The 27,282-nt window shown below is 37.7% G+C and overlaps 2 protein-coding genes and 1 pseudogene across 2 annotated transcripts in view; 1 reads left to right on the forward strand and 2 right to left on the reverse strand.

The window, feature by feature from the left end:
- Nucleotides 1-27,282, forward strand: part of OR1L8 (olfactory receptor family 1 subfamily L member 8) — a 265,279-nt gene that overhangs the window by 111,679 nt on the left and 126,318 nt on the right. Inside the window, exon 2 of the mRNA XM_063787254.1 lies at nucleotides 3,751-3,852. The gene's annotated coding sequence lies outside the window, so the exon portion shown is untranslated. The remainder of the gene's footprint in view (nucleotides 1-3,750; nucleotides 3,853-27,282) is intronic.
- LOC736592 (serine/threonine-protein kinase tousled-like 1) lies at nucleotides 8,447-10,385 on the reverse strand (annotated as a pseudogene).
- Nucleotides 21,391-23,634, reverse strand: LOC100612643 (olfactory receptor 1L3). The gene is given in 3 exon segments (XM_009457241.5): nucleotides 21,391-23,278; nucleotides 23,281-23,376; nucleotides 23,379-23,634. Coding segments are annotated over 3 exon segments (969 nt in total). The 5' UTR covers nucleotides 23,464-23,634; the 3' UTR covers nucleotides 21,391-22,490.

The following is a 27,282-nucleotide window of genomic DNA, read 5'->3' on the forward strand; positions in this document are numbered from 1 at the left end:
ATTGTGGGACAATTGTATATTCAACTGAAAGAAAATAAATTTAGATCTCTACCTAATACCATCTGTAAAAATAAATTCCAAATGTATTCGGACATCTAAAAGGAAAAAATTTATAAAATTATAACAAGAAAATACAGGAGAATACTTTTTGTAATCTTGGGAATGAAATAACCCTTCCTCAGCAAAATAGAATCCCCAATGCTCTAAATTAGAAGATTGACAGATTTGACTATGTAAAAATGAAAATGTGTGTGACAAATGATGCCATGAAAAAAGTTAAAAGAGAAGCACAAGGATTAGAAAAAAAATATTTGACACATATGTATGATGTATCCGTAGGGGATTGTTTCTAGGACCCCTGTGGATACCAAGATCCATGATACTCAAGTTCCTTTTATAGAATGGCATAGTATTTATATATAACCTATGCACATCCTCCAGTATAGTTTAAATAATTCTGGATTACTTATAATACCTAAGGTAAAATAAATATTGTATAAAAAATTGCTATACTGTACTGTTTATTTGTATTCCTTATTGTTGCAATATTATTTTTTCTAATATTTTAAATCCATGATTGGTTGAATCCACACATGTGGAACCCACAGATATGGAGGGCTGTATGCACAGCAGACAAGATTACTATTCATATAATACAAGGGATTTCAATAAGTCAATATGGAAATTATTAATATTCCAAGTTGTGGTAGAGACAGTAATGTTTAACAAATATTGCATGTGAAAACTTACATTTCTCACTCTGCAGTTTTGAGTGAATACATAACTACTTCTGTCCAAAGAAATATGAATTTAAGTGATGTGTGTTATTTCTGGGTTAAGGCAAAAGAAACCCACATGCAATTCTCCAGTCTGTTTTTCTCTGCTAAGGAGTCTGTATGATTTGGATATGCGGTGGTGGACCTCTATCAATGTGGCTTTCTCTGAGTCACTATCCATAGAGCACCCCTGATGACTCACAGTGGACACATAGTGTGAGCAAGAAATAAAGTTTTATTGTGTCAAGATATTGAGATTTTAGGATTAATTTGCTACTGCAGCATATATAGTCTAGTCTGGCTAATGCTTCAATAGAAAAATGAGAAAAAATATAAACACATATTTCCCAGTGGAAGAAAGAAAAATGACCAATAAACATTTATAATGATATGCAAATTAAAGGAACAATGAAATATTATTTTTTGATCAGTATACTGGAAAACATGAAAGATGTTGATACTATAGAGTGTTGACTGAGGAAACAGGTGCTGTCACACACTAGATTGACATAGAAATGCCTTTTCTGAAGGATAATTTTATGGTATCTAGGAACTTCTACTTTTATGTATGTATATAAAGCATAGAATATATTTGAACTATATATCGATATATAGTTATATATCGATATATATACAAGATGTTCACAGCAGCTTTGTAACAGGGAAAGAGAAATTATTGATATGTCCAATAATAAAGGAATGTTTAAATAAATTATAGTAGCTTCATATTATAAAATATTGTTAAAATCCTAGGATCCAGTTAAATACAATAGTGTAGACTGTAGATACTAGTGACTTGGAACCATCTCCAAGACATCTTATTAGATGAAAATTCAAGTTGCAAAATAATATATTTATACTGTGTGATTTCAAGGCTGTTAATATTTATATTTGCATATATAAAGATATTTTTATACATAATGGGTTTGTGGGTGGGAATCAAGAGATACTTTTAGGTTTTACTTTATAACTTCTGTTTGAATTATTTCACAACTAGACTGTATTCATGAGTTATCTGTGGACTTAGGGGAATAAAGGAAAATAGAAACACGTAAGACCAGAAAAATTGAATTAAACTATTTTTAACATAGTGCTTTCTTTATGTCCTTTCTCAGTATCAAATATTGATTCATAAAATCTAAGAAAAAGCAAAAAGAAAACCCCCAAAACTTATGATAGATAAAAATAGACCCAGGAGATAAGGGAAGGACGTCATTCATTTGCTTAACCCTAAACTCGCAGCATTGGCGCTGTCAAATTACACAAGTCAATAGGGACCCTCTAAAGAAATCCCAACCTTGGCTGCGCATTGGAATCACCTGAGCGCTTTAAAAATACTGATACCTGGGTTGCATCCTTAGAGATTCTGATTTAATTGGTCTAGAGTGTGGCCTGGGCATCGGAATCTTCTGTGAAGCTTCCCAGGTGGCTAAATGGGCAGAGGAGGCTGAAAATCCCTGCCTTAGATAAAGTAGACACCATTACCAGGGTTTTAAATTAGGAGATCAAAAGGAATAGGGAAATCGATTTGTATCCCGGAAAAATGATGTTATTCAAAGAACACATGAAAAAACGGCTCTGACTAAAACTGGTTTAAATATGCTATCTCTCTCAAACTGGTTATTCAGCAGCTCTCTCCAATGCTGCCCTGGAGGACTGACCTCAGATGGGGGCAGGCAAAGCCTCTTAGTTACGGCATCGTCTTTCCCCTTTCTTTTTTTTTTTTTTTTAATTATACTTCAAGTTTTAGGGTACATGTGTACAACGTGCAGGTTTGTTACATATGTATACATGTGCCATGATGGTGTGCTGCACCCATTAACTCATCATTTAGCATTACGTATATCTCCTAATGCTATCCCTTCCCCTTCCCCCTACCCCACAACAGTCCCCGGTGTGTGATGTTCCCCTTCCTGTGTCCATGTGTTCTCATTGTTCAATTCCCTTTCTAAAATCAAAGTAGAATATGGCCCCTTGAGAGCAGCCCAAGGGAAAAGTCGGGAGGCCTCACTCATGATGCTGTATCAGAAAAGTTTCTGAGCCACCGTCATTGCAGAAGGTGCCTCTGAGGGACAGGTCCAATCTCAGCTTTCCTAACGAGGCTCTGGGGGAGGACTTGCTATCTAACCTTTAGGCTCCTTTTCTTTTATGTTAATTAACCACTTGGGTTGGCTACTGATAGCCTAATTAAACGGAATCCAGAGGTAAAACTTTGGCTTCTCCTTGGTGAATGAATGGGTACTTGGGAATTAAGCTTGGAACCTCTTAGCACATTAAGTCAGTTTCAAAGTAACCATGGCCTCAGCTGATCCCAACACAGTTCCATGGTACAGACAAACCAAGATTACCCAGGCATACCCATCCCACTGTCGAGTCAGAGAAACATGTTCTCCCTTGAGAGCAAAGGTATTTATCTCCAGATTAGAACACTGGCTTATCTGGTTTGGAACTCTACTGAAACAGGAGCAAAAAGGGACTCTAGGGGAGGTCACGGCTGTCCTTGGTGACCTGAGCCTCACACAGGTTAAGGTTTGGCCTCAAATATCTCTGCTTTCTCTCCATGGTGTTTGGGTAGGCACCTGGGATTGAGAAATAGTCACGGCAGTTATATTTCCTTTATCGTGATGACCTAGATGACCTAGTGAATATTGGTTGACGTCTTTAAATTTGTTAAAATTATGTGATTAAGAAATATGTCCTAGTTCAGTGGGTGGTGAAAATTATTAGAGGGTATTATGGCAAGGGAACTCAAGAAACTCTGGATTCCACTCTAAAATCCAGGTACTTCTTCCCATGAGATTGCTAAGAGAAATGCTGCCCAAGGAATAATGACAAACTGAAGCAAAGTAACATTTTATTGTTATCTGCACTTTGGGCCCTGCATCCCAATGCAGAGAATTCTGTAAAGCTACAATGTTTCTAAACTAGTTGTATTTATTTTTAATTTTTATCTTCTTAACGTTTATATCTTTAGGGGATACAAGTGAAGATTTCTTACATGTACACTATTGCATAGCGGTGAAGCCTGGGCTTTCAGTGTACCCATCATCTGAATAGTGAACATTGTACCAAAGAGGTAATTTTTCAACCTGCACCCCACAGCATCTCCCCTTTTGAAGTTCCCAGTATCTATTGTTTCTATCTTTATATACACATGTACCCATTGTTTAGCTCCCACTTATAAGTGAGAACATGTGGTATCTGACTTTCTGAGTTATTTAACTTAGGATAATGGCCTCTAGTTCTATCTGTGTTGCTGCAGAAGACATGATTTCATTCTTTTATTATGGTTGAGTAGGACTCCATAGTGTGTGTGTGTATGTGTGTGTGTGTTTGTGTATACACATTATCTATTTATCTATCTATCCATCCATCCATCTCATATTTTCTTTATTCAATCTTCCACTGTTGGACACTTAGGTGGGTTCCATATCCTTGCTATTGTGAATAGTTCTTCAATAAACATATGAATGCAGGTATCTTTTTGATATAATGGGCCCAGTTTCATTTGTCTGCATATGGCTATCGAATTTTTGCAGCACCGTTTATTTAATAGGGTGTCCTTTCCTCAGTTGTCAACTTTGCTAAAGATCAGTTGGTTGACTGTATGTGGCTTTATTTCTGGGTTTTCTATTCTGCTCCATTGATCTTTGTGTCTGTTTTTATACCAGTACCATGCTGTTTTGGTCACTATAGCTTTGTAATATAATTTGAAGTCAGAAAATGTGATGCCTTCAACTTTGCTCTTTTTATTTAGGATTCCTTCAGTTATTCAGGCTGTTTTTTGGTTCTATATACATTTTAGGATTTTTTCCCTAATTAAAAAAATTACGTTGGTAATTTGATAGAGATTGCATTGAGTCTGTAAATTGCTTTGGGAAGTGTGGTCATTTTCACAATATTGATTCTTCCAATCCATGAGCATAGAATGTTTTTCCATTAGTTTGTATCATCTACGATTTCTTTCATCAGTGTTTTGTAGTTCTACTTACATAGATGTTTTACTTCCTTGGTTAAATATATTCCTAGGTATTTTATTTATTTTTTGTAGCTATTATAAATGGGATTGCCTTCTTTATTTGTTCCTCAGCTAGATCATAATTGGTATATAGAAATGCTACTGATTTCTGTACATTAATTGTATATCCTGAAACTTGACTGAATTCATTAATAAAATCTAAGAGGTTTTTCGGTGGAGTCTTTAGGGTTTTCTAGATATTAAATCGTATCAACAGCAAAAAGGGAAAATATGACTACCTCTTTTCCAATATAAATGCCTTTTTTTTTCTCTTGCCTGATTGCTTTTGCTGAGACCTACAGTACTATATTGAATAAGAGTGGTGAAAGTGGGAATCCTTGTCTTCTTCCAGTTCTTAAGGGGAATTATTTCAACTTTTTCCCATTGATGTTGTCTGTGGGTTTGTTGTATATTGCCTTTATTATGTTGAGGTATGTTACTTTGATGCCTAATTTGTTGAGGATTTTTATCATTAAGTGTTGCTACATTTTATTGAATACTTTTTCTGCATATATTGAGACGATCATATGGTTTTGGTCTTTATTTCTGTTTATGTTGATGTATCACATTTATTGATTTGAATATGTTGAACTACTGTTACATCCCTGGGATAAATCTCACCTGATCATGGTGTATTATCTTTTTAATGTGCTGTTGGATTTGATTTGCTAGTATTTTGTTGAGAATTTTTGTATATATGTTCATCAGGGATATTGGTCTGTAGTTTTATTTTTCCGTTGTGTCCTTGTCTGGTTTTCGTATCAGTGTGTTACTGGTTTTGTAGAATTAGGGAGCATTTCAGGCTCAATTTTTTGAAATAGTTTCAGGAGGACTGGTATTAGTTCTTCTTTGTATGTTTGGTAGGATTTGGCTATGAATTCACCTGGTCCTGGGCTTTTTGTTATTGTTGTTGTTAGGAGGTTTTTTGTTACTGACCCAGTCTCACCACTCATTATTGGACTGTTCAGGAGTTTCATTTCTTCCTTGTTCATCTCAGGAGGTTGTATTCTTCCAGGAATTCATCAATTTCCTCTATGTTTCCTATGTTGTAAGTGTATAGTTTTTCATAATAGTCTCTGATGATCTTTTGCATTTCTATGATATCAATTGTAATGTTTCTATTTTCATTTCTGATAGTGTTTATTTGGACCTTCTTTTCTTGCTATTGGTCTATCAATTTTCTTTTATATTTTGAAGAGCTTTTAGTTTTGTTGATCCTTTTTTTTGGTTTTAGTTTCATTTAGTTCTGCTTTGCTCTTTATTATTTCTTTTTTTTCTGCTAATTTCGGGTTTGGTTTGTTATTGTTTTCCTAGTTGCTTGAGGTGCAATGTTAGGTCGTTAATTTGTGATCTTTCTACTTTTTTGTTGTAGTCATTTAATGCTATATACTTCCCTCTTAGAACCATTTTTACTGTACCCAACACGTTTTTGTATGTTGTTTTGATTTTCATTTGTTTCAAAAATATTTTAAATTTCTATCTTAATTTCTTTATTAAACCGGTAATTGTTCAGGAGCATGCTGTTTAATTTTCATGTATTTGTATAGTTTCCAAAGTTCCTCTTGGTATTGATTTCTAGCTTTTATCCACTGTAATCTGAGAAGATACTTGATATGATTTCACATTTTTAAAATGTGCTAAGACTTATTTTTTGGCCTAATATATGGTCTATCTTGGAGAATGTTCCACGTGGTAATCAAAAGAATGTATATTCTGTAGTTGTTGGGTAGAATGTTCTTTAAATGTCAAGTAAATTTGGTCTAAAGTCCAATTTAAATCCAGTGTTTCTTTGTTAATTTTTTGTCTTGATGATCTGTCTAGTGCTATGAGTAGGATGCTGAAGTCTCCCATTATTATTTTATTGCTATCTATCTCTTTCTTTAGGTCTCGTAATATTTGTCTTGTGAATTTGAGTGCTCCAACATTGTCTACATAAATATTTAGGATTGTTATACCCTCTTGCTGAATGAATAAATCCCTTTATCATCACATAATGTCCTTCTTTGTCTTTTATTGCTTTTTTTTTTTTTTTTTTTTTTACATTTTAGCTGTCATTGTTTATTACTGTTTTGGCTATATTCGCTACAATTTCAGCAGCATTTTAAAGAGACAATGTGTCTATCTACAATGAAAAAACAAAATGGCTTGCAACATCAGAAATACAGTTTAACTGTATTTAAATTAAATACAGTTAAATATTAAATACAGTTAAATATTAAAGAGAATCCATGGTAAGTATAACTTCCTTTTTCTGCAACATGAACAACTTACATGTAAGCATCAGCATTATTAATGAGACAGCAAAGAAAAAGTCCTTACAGTAGTGAAATACAGCATCCTGAAAAATATTGGTTTCTACCCTATAAGGCAGTTTAGAAAATGTTCACATTTTAACAAACTTGAACAAACTACAAGAAACTTATTTATGGGATCATCTTGCTGGTAAGAACTTTCTAGAAATGTAGAATAACCATGAACAATGTATAAATCTAGTATCTATGTGCTCCACAGCCCTATAACCCAATAACTGATTTGAAGAACTCAATATGTCCAACATGGATCATTTTTACATGTCTTGATTGTTAATGAATGTCTGCTAATGATGTATAGTCAACTTGCACCTTCTAGGGGTTCATTTAATTTTTTAGCAAAGAAGTGACATCATTTAGCAGCAATTAGAGCACCTTCAAGAAGACTTTAAAAATACAATATCCAATTAGAAAAGCCACATTTTAAACATTTGTACAAGAATAAGCTGCTGAAACTTAGTGATTGAAATATGACATCTGTACAACACTTTACAATAGAGCTAGAAGGGAATTTATCGTTATCCTGCATAGAACCAGTCTGCATTTGGTACATACTGTCACCTGTTTTGATGAACAAGGCCTGGTAACAAAAGAAAAATACCTGTTATCAATTCTAACGTGTTGAAAACACTGGCGATATTACAATTTAGTGAATTCAACTGATTTCAAAACAAGCAGCTCATTTTGTCAAAAGTGTAAAGTATTTAGGAATAATAGCTCTCCCTTTAATATAACAAGTGAAAGAAAATGGACATGTGATTTCAAGGTGCAACTTGGTAAAAGCCAGAATAGACAAATGACAAAGCCTAACTTTGTCCAAAGATTCTAACTGTCGCATTCTATTACTATAAAACCCAACTGTCACTCTCATTCAGTTCTTACTTTGGCTTCAGCAGATTAACTGCCAAATGCTGAAGAATGTATCCAGGCACTGTAGTTTGTGTGTTAGAAATATGTCTCATATTTTTCCATGTGTTTTTAAATGATGAAAAACTACCCTTCATATTAGAACTCTGGTAACAACCAAATGTATTTAAGTATTATAAATGTTATTGACAGTGTTCCCCCAAATAAAAGACCAAAAATGTTTTTCTTCCATCTTAACATGGTATTCCTGTTTCTTTATAATGGGCAGTCACCCTTCACTGCTCAAAGTTGTAGTCAGAAGTGTGCATTTATTCATTGTCCATGATCCAGTCTCATACAGATGACACTATGAGGAACTTCAGCTCACAAACAGTTTTTAACCACGTCCTGTGTAAAAAAGAGAAAACAAAAAAAACACTCAAATGCTCTTAAACTCAAGTGTGCATCTGGAAGCAATTCAAAGATATCATGTCAATCTTGGAGGAAAGTCAGTAAGTAATTATGCTTGAAGAAAGCGGCGTAGGAGATGTTGTCAGCTCAGCCATGTTGTAGGTCTCCTGAAGAATTTGATCTTCGCATGTGTAGGAGAAGGCATGGGTCATGTGCCAGCTGGTGCACATCAAATCAATCTTCTTTTTGATATGCCAAGCAGCATCTTATAAAGGCCTTGGGTTCACTGCTTACAACTGGTTTTACAGGAAACTGGACATCTGTGGCTTTTAATATTGTATTTGCTTGAAGAATATCTTGTTGAGATTGATTGTGACCAAATGGCTTTCTACCATAAAGACACTGAAAGAAGATGACTCCAACTGACCACACATTAATCTTGTTGGAAATTGGAAATCTTTGCTGCCTCTTTTCCAACTACAAAACACTCAGGAGGTAGATTCATTCCATCTGCACCATAGCTATCATCATCCATAATCTTGGACAGACCAAAATCAGTGATTTTGATTTCACCACATGCTGTTCTATCTACCAAAAGGATGTTTCCTGGCTTAAGATCATAATGTATAATGGGGGGTTGATCTCATTGGGATATCTTCGTGCATTTACAGTCTGCATTACAATAGACTCAGCTTCTTTCTCTGACATTAGCTTGTGTTGCTTCAGATAGAAATCCAAGTCATTGCCTTCACAGTATTCTAACACTGTACAAAATGTATCTGTATCCAAGGATAAATAATCATAGAGTTTAACTATTCTGGGGTGATCCAGTTCTTTGTGTATTCTATACTGCAGGCATGTTTGTAGTAGTTTTCTTTTTTCTCATCTCTCCAGCTTTTATTAAGTTGATGTAGCTTCACAGAAGCATAGCTTTGTTCATAAAGGTCAAAAGCCTTATACACTTCACTAAAGCCACCTCTACCAAGCAGATGAAGTAATAAATATCTTTCATTTAACATTGGGTGATCTTTGAATTGTGAATTATCTTCATTGTTTATTCTTCTCAGCTCATGTATGTGAAGATTTCTGACTCTTTCCAAACGTTCAAGTTCTGCTTGGATTTCTGCCTCTTCTTTTCTGAGATGTCCTTGTCTAAGTTTGAACATTTCTTCCTGTTCATAATATTCTGCCAAAGTCAACAGTTGTGGTAAATTTGGTCTAACAAAGGGATCATTTTCTGCTCCATTGACTGCTTTGTTTTTCCTTTGTTTTGGTTCAGAATTGGTAGAGGGTGTCTGAGAATTATTAGCTGTGGGAGGTTTGCATTTGGCTAGAATTTTCCTTTGCCTTTCAATATCTTCCCTTTGCTGATTCACCCATTCTTGTTGCTTCACAAGAGTCTGAAATGCAAAACCATCTATCCATTATTCAGTAAATGAAGCGCCATGTCTAACTGTTGTAAAGTGCCTGAGACGCAATCAATCTTGCATACTCTTCTCTCTGACAGTTTTTCTTGTGTACTCTTTTCAAAAGAAGTTTCTTGCTCATTTATATGCACTTATTTAATCATTCTTTGTATTTTTCAAGTAATTTTTTTTTGTTCATCTATTTGCCATCTGAGATCACGGTTAGCCCTGAGCAAATAATCTATACATCCTTCCTTCTTTTCCAGGTCCTGGATTTTATTACTTTCTAATGCTGCTAATTTCAGGATTGTGAGATCAGTCTGAATAATTTTAAAGGATAACTTCTTTGGTTGTACAATAGGGTGGTCCCCAAGTGCTAATGCAGTAGGAGAAGGGCTATTTGGTCGAAGAGATGAGGAAGGAGTGGAATGTGAATGTGAATTTTGAGGAGAGCTGATTGCAGGAGGTATGCCTCTTACTGGACTTGAGCCATTTCCACCCTGGTATTCAAAATAGTCACTACTTTTGTGGCCACGTCCCCCCAATACTTTTTCCCTGACAATTTTCATTCTGGTTTTCTGCTTTTCTCTATCTTCCCCTGGATGATTCTGATTGTTTCTTCTCTGGCTTCTCAAGGGAACCCACTGCAGATAAAGTCCAGTCACTGGTATAGTCCTTTCAGCTGCCTGCCAGTCGTTTCTCTGATTCTTTGTCACTTAAAGATCCTAAGCTTCCAAAACTGTGATAAGAGCTTTCATTATCTGTTGAGGCTTTAGCTCCAACACTGCAACTGCTGGTACTCCCAGTGTTCCCACTTACAACTCCAATAAATCTAGCTTCCAATAACTCTTGCCTTCTTGGATTCAGACTACAAAGCTCATCCATTGCACCTTCCCTGGGCCTCTTGGATGGTGGTGTGTGATTCATCAGGGACCTGGCTGCCGCTTGCCGCTGAGCCTGGAGTTGGAGATGTGGAGAGGTGGGACCAAGATGGTGGCCTCTCCAAACTTCCACTCCTACTTTGGACACTCATCAAGCTGCTTTCTGGGAACCTGACTCCCACTCTGCAATGACAGCAGTGACAATGGCACTGGCACCTGCCTCCATCATAGTGGGGGCTTGGCTGAGGGTGAGCAAGAGAGTGAGGGCAGGGAGGGGAGAGTCAAGGGGATGGGGGAGGAAACGAGGGGAGGTGGGGAGGAAAGAGGTGAGGGAAGGAGAGCGGATGGGGAGGAGGGAAAGGGGGAGAAGTAAGGGAGTGGGTGGGCGCACCAGAGAAGAGGCTGAGGGAAGGAGCCCAGTGGCTGAGGTGTGGTGGGGGCACCCGCCAGGGCTAGGGTCTGAGTGTGGGCCTGTTGCTGTTTTTGATTTAAAGTCTGTTTTATCTAATAGAAATATAGCTACACGTACTTGCTTTTGGTTTCCAATTGCATGAACTATCTTTTCCCACTCTTTTACTTTCAGTCTATGTGTGTCTTTATGGGTAAAGTGAGTTTCTCGTTAGCAGCGTATAGCTGGATCTTGATTTTATTTTATTCATTATGCCGATCTTTATCTTTTAAGTGGAACATTTATTTACATTCAAGATTATTATTGATATGTGAGGCTTTGTTTCTGTCATATTATTAATTTTTACAAATCGTTTTATAATTTTTTTCTTTTTTTTCTCTTTTTATCTTTACGGTTTTAACAAATTATGTCATGTTGCCATTTGATTCCTTTCTCCTCCTCCTTTGTGTGATTATTTTATAAGAATTGTTAGTTTTATTTCTCCATGTGTTTTCATCATAATGAATACTGACCTTTCATTTCCATGTTTAAGACTCCTCTGAACATTTCCTGCATAGCCAGTCTAGAGGTGACAAATTTATTCAGCATTTGATTGTCTGAGAAAGACTTCATTTCTCCTTCATTTATGAAGCTTTTTCTGGTAGAATATAAAATTCTTGGCTGACAGATTTTTTTTCTTTCTAGTGCTTTGAAAATGCCATCCCATTCTCTTCTGACCTATAAGGTTTCTGCTGAAAAGTCTGCTGTTAATCTGATGAGGTTTCCTTTATAGATGACTAGCTGCTTTTCTCTTGCTAATTTTAAAATTCTTTCATTTACTTTGACTTTAGACATTCTGAATAATACATGTTATGTTGAAGTCTTTTTGCAATGTTTTTTCCTGGGGATAGCTGGGCCTCCTATATCTGGATATCAGACTCTCTTGCTAGGCTTGGGAAATTTTCATCAGCTATTTCCTCAAATAGATTTTCTAAACTTTTTGATCACTCTTCCCCCTTGGAATACCAATAATTCATAGGTTTGCTCATCTTATGTAGTCCCAGGTGTCTAGAAGTCTTTGCTCCTTCTTTCTTATTCTTTTTCTTTACTTTTGTCTAACTGTATTATTTCAAAAGACTTGTCTTCTATTTCTGAGATTCTTCCTTCTGCTTTCTAGTCTATTATTGAAGTTTTCAAATGTATGTTTTATTTCCTTCAATGATTTTTTTTTTTTGAGACAGTATTGCTCTGTTGCCCAGGCTGTAGTGCAGTGGTGTGAACATAGCTCACTGCAGCCTTGAACTCTTGGGCTCAAGTGATCCTCCAGCCTCAGCCTCCCAAGTAACTGGGACTACAGGCATGCACCACTATGCCTGGGTGATTTTTGTATTTTTTTTTTTTTTTTTTTTTGTAGGGATGGGATCTTGTTATGTTGCCCAGGCTGGACTTGAACTCATGACCTCAAGTGATCCTCCTACCTTGGCCTTCCCAAATGCTGGGATTCTAGGCATGAACCACTGTACTCCACAGTGAATGAATTTTTCATTCCAGAATTTCTGCTTTTTTTTCCCTAAAGATATCTATCTCCTTGGTAATTTTTTAGTCATATCCTAAGTTGATTTTTGGACTTCTTTATATTAGTTTTTAGATTTCTCTTGCATCTCATTGAGCTCCTTTAAAAATCAATATTTTGAATCTTTTACTTGACATTTTGAGGAATTTTTTTTATTGGGATCTGTTGCAGGACAGTTGTGGTCCTTTGGTGGTGTTATATTTCCCCAATTTTTCATGTTTTTTTTGTGTCCTTTTGATATCTGAGCATCTGGTGAAGCAGTTGCTGGTTCCAATTTTTTTTTGAAATTGCTTTGGTAGGGGAATTTCTTTCCTGAAGATATGTGTATGTTGTTGGTTGAGTAGGATACTTTGGCTAGGATTATGGGTGCCTGCAATAGTGTGATCTTTGCATGAACTCTTTAGCAGTACACAGAGTCAGTGGTATCCGTGATTTCCTCAGTGGCTTAGGGTACAGTTATTAGCTGAGGTTGTGGCAAGATTTTGCTGGGGACTTGGACACTGACTGAGCCAGTCTCCAGGTCCCTGTGGTGGCAGCAGTGGGTTTAATGTGCCTGTTTTTAAGCCCAGAGCAACTTACAGTGACTTTGGTGTTAAAGTGTCCTGGAGGGCTGGTTCTTGGGCCCCAAGTGGCTTGACTAGAAGCTAGTAGTGGGATTGGTAGGCCAGGTGTGTGGGTGGGTTCTCATATCCTGTGGCAGCTGGTGTAATGTGGGTGATGGCAGTATCAGTGGTGGAGCAAACCACAGGGACCCGAGTGGTCCATATTGGTGTTCTTGATAGCTGTGATGGGTTGAGCAGGCTAGTCCCCAGTCCCAGAGCCACTGTAGCAGGGTGATGGGTATTACCCTTAGTGTGCTTAGGAGAGCTTTGCCTCCCCTGTCTCTCTCCCAGCTGAGTGGCAGCTGCAGCTGTATTGCCTTGAACTTGGGCCAAGTGTGGGGCACAGCTCAGTGTTAAACTCTCGAAATGAAGCTAGCTGTCAGTTTGTGGCCAGAGAGGGGAGGACCCCCTAAGGCAAGCAGTATGGGCAAGAAACTATGGGGAATGGGGTCTGCTCAAGTCTTAGTCTCACAGCAGCCTGTAGCAGGGTAGTGAATATTGTCCTATATATGTGTAGGACAGCTTGGTTTCCTTGTCCCTTTTTGACTGGGTGCTGGCTGCAGCCATGGCAACTCAAACTTGGCCCAAGGGTGAGGCAAATCCCAGGATTAAACTCTTAAAATGGTGTCATTTGTGGGCTTATTACCAGAGAGCGTGGATCCCCTCTCAGGTGAGCACCATGGGCAAGAAGCTGTGGGAAATGTGGTCTGCTCATATCTCAATCTCAACAGCATTCCACAGCAGAGTGGTAGGGATCCTCCCAGGGGTGCATGGGAGCACCCAGTCTCTCCTATCTCTCCTTGAAGCAGCACAGTGGCAGCAGCTAAGTATGTAGATCGCCAGTATCTGGGCTCTCTAAATGGCACCTGGCTGAGGCTGGTCTAGGCTCGGATGCCTGTGAGATTCCGTGTGGGTTCCCTTTCTGGAATGACATCTCTGTGCAATCTTTAGGCAGCTCTGTATGTCAGGCCCAAGGTCTAGAGGGTCAAAGGTTTCTCCCAAAGTCCAGAGAAACCTGGGAGTTTCTCTCTTACTGTTTCCCCACATCTAGGAGCCTCTCTCAGCTCTCAGTCAGTCCCTCACTAGGCAAGGTGTCCTGAACCTTCTCTTTACTTATTTTTGGTGCTGCTTGTATTTTCTCTGGTGAATCCTAGCATTCTCTTCTAGATGGTCTGTTTGAAATGTACCTACTTTCTATTCTGGTTCCTCTCCCTGGAGGAGGAACATACTACCTTCATCTAGTCAGCCTTCTTAATCCCTTTCTTGTCTAAACTGTTCTATTTTCCATTAAATTCATACTCTGGATGAAGCAACTTTAGTTCATCTTCTTAGGATGTTCAAATCAGGTCTTCCATCTGATCACATTAGGTATTATGAAAGGAACAGGTAAGAGAGTGACAGCATCAACAACAACATTGACTAAATGCTTACTATGAACCAGGCACTGGTCTAAGCATTTTATACACATAAAACATTTAATCTTCACAGTAATTCTCGAATGTTGAAACCATTTTATGGATAAAAAACAATGTAACATTTCTGTTACATTAGGATTAGAGACAAGTGTATTCTTGGGGCAAACAGGAAATGGGTTAAACAATACCATATTGCTCACTGAAAATTTTCTTTTTTTTTTTTTTTTGATTTTTATTTTTATTTTTTTTTTTTATTATACTTTAAGTTTTAGGGTACATGTGCACATTGTGCAGGTTAGTTACATATGTATACATGTGCCATGCTGGTGCGCTGCACCCACTAACTCGTCATCTAGCATTAGGTATATCTCCCAATGCTATCCCTCCCCCCTCCCCCCTCCCCACCACAGTCCCCAGAGTATGGTACTCCCCTTCCTGTGTCCATGTGATCTCATTGTTCAATTCCCACCTATGAGTGAGAATATGCGGTGTTTGGTTTTTTGTTCTTGCGATAGTTTACTGAGAATGATGGTTTCCAATTTCATCCATGTCCCTACAAAGGATATGAACTCATCATTTTTTATGGCTGCATAGTATTCCATGGTGTATATGTGCCACATTTTCTTAATCCAGTCTATCATTGTTGGACATTTGGGTTGGTTCCAAGTCTTTGCTATTGTGAATAATGCCGCAATAAACATACGTGTGCATGTGTCTTTATAGCAGCATGATTTATAGTCATTTGGGTATATACCCAGTAATGGGATGGCTGGGTCAAATGGTATTTCTAGTTCTAGATCCCTGAGGAATCGCCACACTGACTTCCACAATGGTTGAACTAGTTTACAGTCCCACCAACAGTGTAAAAGTGTTCCTATTTCTCCACATCCTCTCCAGCACCTGTTGTTTCCTGACTTTTGAATGATTGCCATTCTAACTGGTGTGAGATGATATCTCATTGTGGTTTTGATTTGCATTTCTCTGATGGCCAGTGATGATGAGCATTTTTTCATGTGTTTTTTGGCTGCATAAATGTCTTCTTTTGAGAAGTGCCTGTTCATGTCCTTCGCCCACTTTTTGATGGGGTTGTTTGTTTTTTTCTTGTAAATTTGTTTGAGTTCACTGTAGATTCTGGATATTAGCCCTTTGTCAGATGAGTAGGTTGCGAAAATTTTCTCCCATGTTGTAGGTTGCCTATTCACTCTGATGGTAGTTTCTTTTGCTGTGCAGAAGCTCTTTAGTTTAATTAGATCCCATTTGTCAATTTTGGCTTTTGTTGTCATTGCTTTTGGTGTTTTGGACATGAAGTCCTTGCCCACGCCTATGTCCTGAATGGTAATGCCTAGGTTTTCTTCTAGGGTTTTTATGGTTTTAGGTCTAACGTTTAAATCTTTAATCCATCTTGAATTGATTTTTGTATAAGGTGTAAGGAAGGGATCCAGTTTCAGCTTTCTACATATGGCTAGCCAGTTTTCCCAGCACCATTTATTAAATAGGGAATCCTTTCCCCATTGCTTGTTTTTCTCAGGTTTGTCAAAGATCAGATAGTTGTAGGTAAGCGGCGTTATTTCTGAGGGCTCTGTTCTGTTCCATTGATCTATATTTCTGTTTTGGTACCAGTACCATGCTGTTTTGGTTACTGTAGCCTTGTAGTATAGTTTGAAGTCAGGTAGTGTGATGCCTCCAGCTTTGTTCTTTTGGCTTAGGATTGACTTGGCGATGCGGGCTCTCTTTTGGTTCCATATGAACTTTAAAGTAGTTTTTTCCAATTCTGTGAAGAAAGTCATTGGTAGCTTGATGGGGATGGCATTGAATCTGTAAATTACCTTGGGCAGTATGGCCATTTTCACGATATTGATTCTTCCTACCCATGAGCAAGGAATGTTCTTCCATTTGTTTGTATCCTCTTTTATTTCCTTGAGCAGTGGTTTGTAGTTCTCCTTGAAGAGGTGCTTCACATCCCTTGTAAGTTGGATTCCTAGGTATTTTATTCTCTCTAGGAATGAAAATTTTCTAAGAGAATAGATTTTAGGTACTTTTTAGTACACTAGAAAAGCTAACTATGTAAGATGATGGATATGTTCATTTGCTTGACTATAATAATAATTTCACTATGTATACATATATCAGAACATCATGTTGTACACCTTCAATATATACAATACAAAATCTCAAGAAAATTTTTGTGAAATTGATTAACCATTGTTAAATTTTCTCTAGAAAAGAAATTGTTTAAGAATGATCAAAAAAATTAAAAATAACAACGATGGAGGACTTGCCCTAAAAGATTTTTTAAAAGCTCTTAAGTTATAGCAATTAAAGGCAGGAGAATGGTGTGAACCCGGGAGGCGGAGCTTGCAGTGAGCCGAGATCGCGCCACTGCACTCCAGCCTGGGCGACAGAGCAAGATTCCGTCTTAAAAAAAAAAAAAATGTACATATTGCTATAGTTTGAATGTGTCACACAAAGTTCATTTGTTAAAAACCTAATCCCCAATGTAACAGTATTGAGAAGTGGGAACTTTAAGAGGTGATTGGGTCATGAGGGCTCTGTCTTCATGAATGGTTCAATGCTGTTATCTCAGGAGTCAGTTAGTTACTGCAGGAGTGGGTCTCTGATAACAGGATGAGTACAATCCGCTTCCTTGCTCTCTCCCTCATGCTCTTTTGCCCTTCCACCTTATACCATGAGGTGGCACAGCAAGAGGACCTTCACCAGATGCAGGCCCCTTGACTTTGGACTTCCCAGTCCCCAGAATGGTAAGAAATAAATTTCTTTTCTTTATAAAGTACCCAGTCATGGGTATACTATTATAGCAACATAAAGCAGAATAAGACACATATCAGTGAAACAAAGAAATAAATGAGATAAATGTATATATGGGCATTTAGCATTTGAAATTAGTGATTATAAATGTTATCAGAGTAATTAGATATATAGATGAAATAGTTATATATCTGTCTACAAAATATTTAAAACTAAAGAATATAATAGAACTGAAGTTAATATAGGAGGCTATTTTTTTTTTAGAGGGAAAAGCTTGACAAACTTGACAACATAATAATCAATGGTTTCTATACATTGAAAGTTACCAAAATATTTGAAGGCATTATAGCAGGAAGGCAGATTCTGATTAACACAGAAGCTGTCCAACAGTTGGATAGGTTACCCCATTATGTTGTGGGTTCCCTGTCATTTGAGGCAGTCAAACAAATGCTAAGTGACCACAGAGTATGTCCAGTTTGTAGGAAGAATCAAAGTATAGAAATGGGTATATAATAAGAATGAAAATAACTTTTATAGGAAACTAATCGTTAAGTTTAAGGTGAGATTTTGGGGATATCCAGGAACTTAGGGCTGATTGAAACAGAAATGGTGCCCTAGAAACCACCTAGAGATGAAAGAGAAGTTATCTTCTGGTTAAATATTTACAGTGCATGCTCTGAATCTGAAAATCAAGAGTGATTGCTCCTTAAATCTGGATCTGAGCATATGGAAAGATATAGAAATTTCTTGGATGGGAAGATTTAATATCATGAAAATGTCAGTTTTATCCAAACCAATGTACAAATTATATACATTTTCAATCAGAACCCCAATAGGTTTTTGGAAAACATATACAGCAATTAAAACAATTTCCATGTACAACTTTGCCATATATTTATGTAGTTATATGCCTATATGTACAGCATGAGAGTGGTTGAGGCAATCTATTGTCTGTCTGTCTGTCTATCATCTATCTATCTATCTATCTATCTATCTATCTATCTATCATCTATCTATCTATCTATCATCCATCTATCCATCCATCTATTTAAACTATCTTACCTTACAGCTAAGGACACAATTCAAGCCTAATTCATGTTTGACACCACATGTGAACATAGTTGATAAAAAGGTAAAAGAAAGACTTTAGCACTTTTGAGAATTTCACATGAAGAAATAAATGTGTGAGAATTGTCAATAACTTTTTTGAAAAGTAGGATTCAAAGAAGGAAGAGTTACCTTAGTATATATTTTTAAAAACTATGACCATCAAACATTATGGTTTGACACAAATAGAGATGATTGGGTTAGTGAAACAGAATCAAAAGTTCAGAAATAGATTTGAACATATATTGGGATTTACTATATACTATATATTTACGTGGAGGATTTTAAATTCAGTGTTTAACCACTTCTTGATGGCAAATGGTGACATCTCTACTGGGTCATCACTAGAGAGTATGAGGAGTAATGAAAGCCAGTTGCCAATCCAAAGCAAGCCCTAATGATCATCCATGGTGACAAATGGATGGAAAAAGGGCGGATGTTAGCAACAGATTCTAGTATAGAACCAAAGTAGACCACACTAAAAAAACCCTGCTCTATATTAGGGACATCAGGAGTAAGCTGCCTAAGTCCTGAGAGTTTAAAGAAAGAGCGTGGAGGGAGCAATGACAGCCAGGAGGGGTATGAAATGAATAAATGGGGCTAAATTATAACAGAAGTCATGGAGAAATTATTGAATTGGGATAAGAGAAACTCAGAATTGGGCCTCAATTGGGCAAAGCAAAAAGTGAAAAAAACTATACAAATTAAGCTATAGAATGATCTATAAACTTATACAAAAAAGATAACTTGCACATGCATCTTTATAGCAGCACATTGATTTATTTCCACTCATTGAGTTTATATCCACTCACTGAGTGGATAAGAACTTGTGGTGTATATATACACACACACACATATATATATATATATGATGTTATATATATATGATGTTATATATATATGTTGTTATATATATAGGATATATATGCATTGGATATGAGTGGATAAAGTATTATATATGATATATATTATATAATATAGTGTTATATATAATATATAATATATAATATAGAGTTATATATAATATATATTATATAATATAGTGTAATATATAATATAATATAATATAATGTGATATATATGTACATATGGTGGACTACTACTCAGACATAATGCTTTATCCACTCATATCCAATGAGTGGATAAAGAACTTGTGATATATATATATCACATCATATATATAATCACATCACATACATATATATAACATCATATATATATATATATATATATATATATAACATCATATATATATATATATATATATATATATATATATAAAATGATGGAATACTACTCAGCCACAAAAAGGAACAAATTAATGGCATTCACAGTAACCTGGATGGAACTGAAGACTATTATGTTAAGTGAAGTAACTCAGGAATGGAAAACCAAACATCTTATGTTCTCCCTCATAAGTGGGGGCTAAGCTATGAGGATACAAAGTCATAAGAATGATATAATGGACTTTGGGAACTTGGGGGAAAGGATGGGAGGGGGGTAAGGGATAAAAGACTATAATTTGGGTTTAGTGTATACTGCTTGGGTGATGGGTGCACCAAAATCTCACAAATCACCACTAAATAACTTACTCACATAACCAAATACCACCTGTTCCTCAAAAACCTATGGAAATAAAAAATTTTAAAAAGTTATGCTATAGAATGAAAGTATGCCCAAGTCTTGAGGCCTGTGGTGACTGTGAAAATTCACTTGTTATATGTACCAGTGCTCCTTGCTCCCATGCCCATTGTAGACATACTCAATCTTCATCGTTCTTCATTCAGCCCAGTGGTAGGCACATAAGTTTTCTCATTAGCAATGCAGGAATCCGCAGTTGGCATGGAAATGAAAATTAATTTGCAATACATGTAATAAAGGAATGAAATAGAACAGTATATCCTTATTTTGATTCTGCCTTACCCTTGGTTAGGGATTAACAAGGGCAAAAACAAAGGTATTTAAAGACTCTTTTAAAAAAGTTTTACTTTATTTTTTGATTGACAAATAATAACTGTATATATTTGTGGAGTACAGTGTGATGTTTTGATACATGTATACATTGTGGAATCATCAAATCAGGCTAACATATCCATCACTTCAAATACATGTTGTTTCTTTGTGGTGAGAACATTTAAACTCCATTCTTCTAGCTAGTTAGGAATATACAATACATTATTATTAACTGTAGTCACCTCCTGTGTAATAGATCCCCAGAACCTTATTCTATCATTTTAAACTTTAAGATAATCCATCTGCTCATTGTCTAAAACACCATGAGAGATTAATTTGTTTGACTTCGACATTTCCATCTACTAAAATACGAATCCTAGGAAAGAAAGAGAAACTCATTAAATTGCTGCATAAAAATATTGTGGGAAATAATTCATCTGACTGCTTTCCTAAGTCATGTAATTTATTCCCCAACTACATTGAGAGCCTCCTTTGTATCAGGCACTCTGACCCAAGAGACCCTTGCTAGTAGTTTATATTTATTGATATTTTGACTCTGCCTCCAGTGACCATAGGGAACATTTCTGATTACATGGAATAAACCTTTTTTTATTCTGAGCAAAAAAACTAGACAGATAGAGGAGACAGTAGAGATTTTTAAATTCAGTGTTTTATTTAACCACCTAGAGACGCCTAGAAATACATGCATCTCCAGATGGAAGAGCGAACAGGCAAGAAGCCCCAGGAAGAATCAGGGGATGAATGCCCCTTAGGTATAGGAAAAGAAGAAAGAGTAGAGACTCAAACTCATGTAGAGACATAGAGTTGTCTTATTAACAGTCAATCAGGCTGGGGGAAGTGGCTCACGCCTGTAATCCCAGCATTTTGGGAGGCTGAGGCGGGCAGATCACTTGAGGTCAGGAGTTCAAGACCAGCCTGGCCAACATGGTGAAACCTCATCTTCACTAAAAATACAAAAATTAGCTGGGCGTGGTGGCAGGCACCTGTAATCACAGCTACTTGGGAGGCTGAGGGGTGAGAACTGCTTGAACCCAGGAGGCAGACATTGCACTGAGCCAAGATAGCACCACTGCGCACTCCAGCCTGGGTGACAGAGCAAGACTGTGTCTCAAAAAAAAAAAGAAAAAAGAAAAAAAAGAAAAAGTCAATCAGATAATTGGTAGCAGTTGTTGAGAATCTATGACTCCAGAGCCCAGGACATTCAGTTCTTGTGATAATTTTTAAAAAGGGACCATAAAGCTGGGCATGGTAGCTCACGCCTATAATCCCAGTGCTTTGAGAGGCTGAAGCCAGGAGGATCACTTGAGGCCAGGAGTCTGAGACCTGCCTGGGTAACATAGCAAGACCTTGTCTCTACAAAAAATTAAAACAATTATCTAGGGGTGGTGGTACACACCTGTAGTACTAGCTACTTGAGCAGCTGAGGGAGGAGGATTGCTTGAGCCCAGGAGTTTGAGGTTATAGTGAGCTATGATAGTGCCACTGCACTCTAACCTGGGTGACAGGGGGGTACGACCCTGTCTCTAAAAAGGTGGAGAGGGGGACCATAGCCTGTAGTCTCATGGGCAGGTGAGACTTGCACATACATACACACATGCCTGCAAAAAATTCCTGACAGCTTTAAATAGAAGAGAGTGACTATGTGTGCATAATATCATTGCACATATTTAAATTTCTACATAGGTATATAGGAAAATTCTCTGATAATTGAATGACCAAACTTGGATGAATTTATAAAAACAAAGAAATATGAGAGGCTCCAAATAAATATGCAAAGAGTAAAGGGAATGTGATTTTCTGGAATTAAGATATATTATGAGGTGAGTCTGTGATTGGGGCATTGATACCAAGACATCCTAATTGTTCAATCATACGATGACAGAGACCACAGGGTGGAAAACCACGAGGTGAAGCTACAAATGGTGAAGATGAAGAAACGTTTTTTCAAGAAAAGAGTTGCATCAGGTGCTAACACACACACACACACACACACACACACACACACACACTCCTTGTAATCAGGGTCCACAGATTTTATTGGTCTTTGTAGAGAACCTACCCATTTGAGACTTAATCTTGTTTATCAATTTCTGTAAGCCCCGTTTCATGTCTTTGTTTCTTAAACTGTAGATAAATGGGTTCAACACTGATGTCAACACAGTGTAGTTGATTGTTGCTATTCGGTCCTTGACAGTATAGCTGGACAAAGGCTGCAAATAGACATAGCTAATACTCCTATAAAACAGAATCACCGCAGTGAGATGGGAGCTGCAGGTGGAGAAGGCTTTGTGTTTTCCAGCTGCTGAGGGAATCTTGAGAACAGCGATGAGAATTCTTAGATAAGAGATGATGATACAGACAAATGGAGCCATCACAGAGGCCAGCCCTTCTGTCATGGCCACAATTTCATTGACAAAGGTGGAGGAGCAGGACAGTTTCAGCACAGGGTTGACATCACAAAAAAAATGATGGATAACATTTGATGTACAAAAGGTGAGCCGATTCACCAGGAGGACATGTAGGAGAGAGTGGAAATAGGAGAAAGTGATGGGGAATGCTAGTAGCAACACACAGCATCTGCGGTTCATAACAGTGACATAATGGAATGGGTTACAAATGGCTACACAGCGGTCGATGGCCATAGCCGCTAGGAGATAACTATCTATGTTTCCAAAAACCAGGAAGAAATACATCTGTGCCAGACATTCAGCATAGGAAATGGTCTTTTTCTCTGATAAGAAGTTCACAAGCATCTTTGGGACTATGACTGTTGTGTAGCAAATATCAGCAAAGGACAAGATGCTTAGAAAAAATACATAGGGTTTTGAAGTCGAGGATCAGAGTGGATAGCCAAGATGATGAGCAGATTTCCCATCAAAGTGACCAGGTATATGATAAGAAAGGGGCAAAGAGTGGCCTCTGGTCTTCAGACCGAGAGGAGAGTCCCAAGAGAATAAATTCAGAGAGTCTTCTCAGGTTGGACATTCCCATGGACTTGTACTCACCTAAAGATAAGCAACACTGTCAATTAATGACATAATTCTTATGTCATCTACAATATGCATCTTTCCACGTTGTTCTTACACTGAATAGTTATTAATAGAGCATTTACTCTGTAGTTTATGTTTCTTCCTGAGCATGGAGAAATCAGAACTGAAAGTGTGTTTTCACTTTTTAAAAGATCTTTGAGGTAGATACCTGTCTTAATCAGTTCAGGTTGCTATAACAAATCACCATAGCCAGGTCAGATACAGTAGCTCATGCCTGTAATCCCAGCACTTTGGGAGGCTGAGGTGGGTGGATCACTTGAGGTTAGGAGCTCGAGATCAGGCTGGACAACATGGTGAGATCCCGTCAGTACTAAAAATACAAAAAATTAGCCGGGCCTGGTGGTACAGGCCTGTAGTCCCAGCTACTAGGGAGGCTGAGGCAAGAGAATTGCTTGAACCTGGGAGGCAGAGGTTGCACTGAACCAAGATTGCACCACTGCACTCCAGCCGGGGTGACAGAGCGAGACTTGGTCTCAAAAAAACAAACAAACAAAAAATCATAGACTAGGTGGCTTAAACAACATTTACTTTTCACAGTTCACGAGGCTGGGAAGTCCAAGATCAAGTTGCCAACAGATCCAGTGTCTGCGGAGGGCTTGTTTCTTGGTTTTCAGAGGGCTGTCTTCTCCTTGTAGTCTTGCATGGCAGAAAGCAGGGGGAGGAAGCAAGCTTTTCTTATAAGGGCATTAACCACATCAGGAGGGCCCCAACCCTCATGACCTAAATTACCTGTCAAATATCCATCTCCAAATGCTATCACATTGGGGATTAAGTGACTTCTGGGGGGACATAAACATTTAACCCATAGCAAGATCTATAGAGAACAAGTCTTTGCTATTGTGAATAATGCTGCAATAAACATACGTGTGCATGTGTCTTTATAGCAGCATGATTTATAGTCATTAAATGTCCAACAATGATAGACTGGATTAAGAAAATGTGGCACATATACATCATGGAATACTATACAGCCATAAAAAATGATGAGTTCATGTCCTTTGTAGGGACATGGATGAAATTGGAAACCATCATTCTCAGTAAACTATCGCAAGAACAAAAAACCAAACACCGCATATTCTCACTCATAGGTGGGAATTGAACAATGAGATCACATGGACACAGGAAGGGGAATATCACACTCTGGGGACTGTGGTGGGGTGGGGGGAGGGGGGAGGGATAGCATTGGGAGATATACCTAATGCTAGATGACGAGTTAGTGGGTGCAGCGCACCAGCATGGCACATGTATACATATGTAACTAACCTGCACAATGTGCACATGTACCCTAAAACTTAAAGTATAATAAAAAATAAAAATAAAAAAATAAAAGGGAAAAAAAGATCTATAGAGAACAGATACAAGGAGAGAGACAGACAGACAGACAGAGAAAGAGAGAAAGAGATTGGGAGCGAATGGCTGATACCTTTCTCCTCCTACTTACTCTGTGGCTGGTAATTACAGGAACCACAGATAAAGACTTTGAATCAAGTTCAGGCCATCTTCTGATTAAGGATTCTGAGTGGCTAAACCACATCTAGGTAACGAGATAGTTATCTCACCTAGCTTGTAATTGATGAATACCTTTTCTTTTAAGTCAAGATGTTTCTTTCCACATCATTTACAATGGAAGCAAGAAACTCACTTAGAGAACACTGAGTTGAATGTAAACAGTTATAGGGAAAAGAAACACGGGGAATGAGAGAGTGAGGGGGACAGAGTACTTTTGTGAGAAAATTCTCTCCCAAGCTTTCCTACTCTCTGGCTGATAATCCATATTCTGAGGTCAGGGGAATGTAATTCTGGAGTTGGCTAGGGTAAAGGAAGATCAGACTTTAGAGTATAAATACAGATAATCTACACTTAGGGTGAACATAAATTCGCTCTCTTATTTAATGTCCAGTAAGGACTAATTATTTCCCAGAGATCAGGTATTTCCACTTTCTCATCAGGCACTCGCTAGGTTGATTTCTTACCTGGAAAGGACATTAATGTCTGGCCTTATGTATTCATTCCTCTCATTTATGCTCCATGAAATAACTAGTCAGAAAGAAGATAAATCTGTGCCAAGAAACTGCATACAAAAAGGTATCTAATTGTCGAAAATCTCCCAGTGCTTCTTGATTCTGAATGCTCCCTTCCCTGGATTCTTACTGTCATTCACAAGTTGTAGATACTTATAGCCCTTGTTTTCCTCATGGGAGTATCTTCTGAGACTGTGCCACTAGGTCTCTGGTGTTTCCTAGGGGAGACAGTAAGAAAAAAACCATTCATTAACTTTGTGCAGAATTGTCTCCAGGGATCCAGAGGAACTGCACGTTTTCTCTGCTCCCCCCAGCAAGTGGCCCCACATTCTCCTCTTGGAACCTTCGGAGGTAGTGCAAGATCTGCTTAGCTTGATGTAGGTATCTCAGATGGACGATAATTTTCTTTTCCCAGCTCTTCCAAGCTGAGGGCTTGCCTGGAAGATGTCCCAAGTAGCACTGAGAACAGAGTACCTGGCATTTACACCTGGGTCCAATTCCCCCCTTGAACCTATAAAATATCAATTTGGCCTCCTCCTTACTGCCTCCATTTTTTCAAAGGACAACTACCCCAAGTGTACCCCAGCATCATTGGTGCCTTCTTTCCAAACCCTTCCAGGATTAGATGCAGCTACTAGTTTAGTAGTGGTGATTTTATGGTTCTATTTTCTAACAAAATGTAGTGTTAAAACCTTTGAACCCAAACATAGGTCACCCTTCTTATATTAGGCAATCTCCAAGTCTGCTGCTCATATATCTGATTCCTTTTCCTTGTTATCACTGCTAGGGAAAGCCACCAGCTTCAAATATCTTACTCTTCTTGATTCATGTAAGCACACAGAATCCATATATCAGAGTCCCCAAATGCCCTGCCTTTTATATATTGTCCATTCCTGTCACTTATTGATTTCTGATTACATCTTATATTTCAAGAACCTCACTGTCTTTATTTCTTTTTCTTTTTTTCCCTCTCCTAACTGCATTAAGTTATTGTTAACTTAAAAGATTATACCTTTGGAAGAGGAGGGGAGACTTTAATTTTTATGAGGTTACAGCTTACAAGGTGGCCATCCAGAGGCTGGGAAGCATGCCTTCAGCCAAAACCAGAGATAGGCACTTTGAAGGAGGAGGAGTTGAGATAGGAGCTTTTATGCTGAACAGGTTGGCTAAACACATATTCAACAGGTTACAGAAAAAGCTATGAATATTCAAGAAGACAGTCCTGACACATGTGTATTGAACCAACATGCATGTAACATATGACTCACGTTCACTTTGGGATGGAGACTTAACATTTAAATGTATTACAATTAGGGCCTATACATCAAAAGATCTTTTCAGGAAAAGAAAGCACGTAAATGCACAGTCTGTAAACTGGACAGAACCAGTTCATGGTCAGTGATCTTTTTATCAGGAGAAATTTACTAAAATCAGTCTCTTGTCCAATCAAAGCTGTAGTTATGGCGGGTGGAACAAGGGCTGGGGTTCAGTTAGTCGGCATCTGTGGAGCTGAAAGTTGTTGTAATATTGCTTATCTTGAGGCCAAGGTTGGGTTAGCTGCTAGAGAAAGAGAAAAGCCTTGTGGCAGTTAGAACACAGTTTATTCTTTAAGTGAAGGGATGTGTGACTTAACCCTTGCCTGGCATGGCCATAGGTCCCATTTATAATTTGGTATCTTATTGCCACTAAGAGTCTGTTCTGTTCATCTTATGATGTCTATTTTAACAATAATGCTGATC

Source organism: Pan troglodytes, chromosome 11 (genome assembly GCF_028858775.2).
Source record: "Pan troglodytes isolate AG18354 chromosome 11, NHGRI_mPanTro3-v2.0_pri, whole genome shotgun sequence".
In the NCBI taxonomy this organism is placed as follows: Eukaryota; Metazoa; Chordata; class Mammalia; order Primates; family Hominidae; genus Pan; species Pan troglodytes.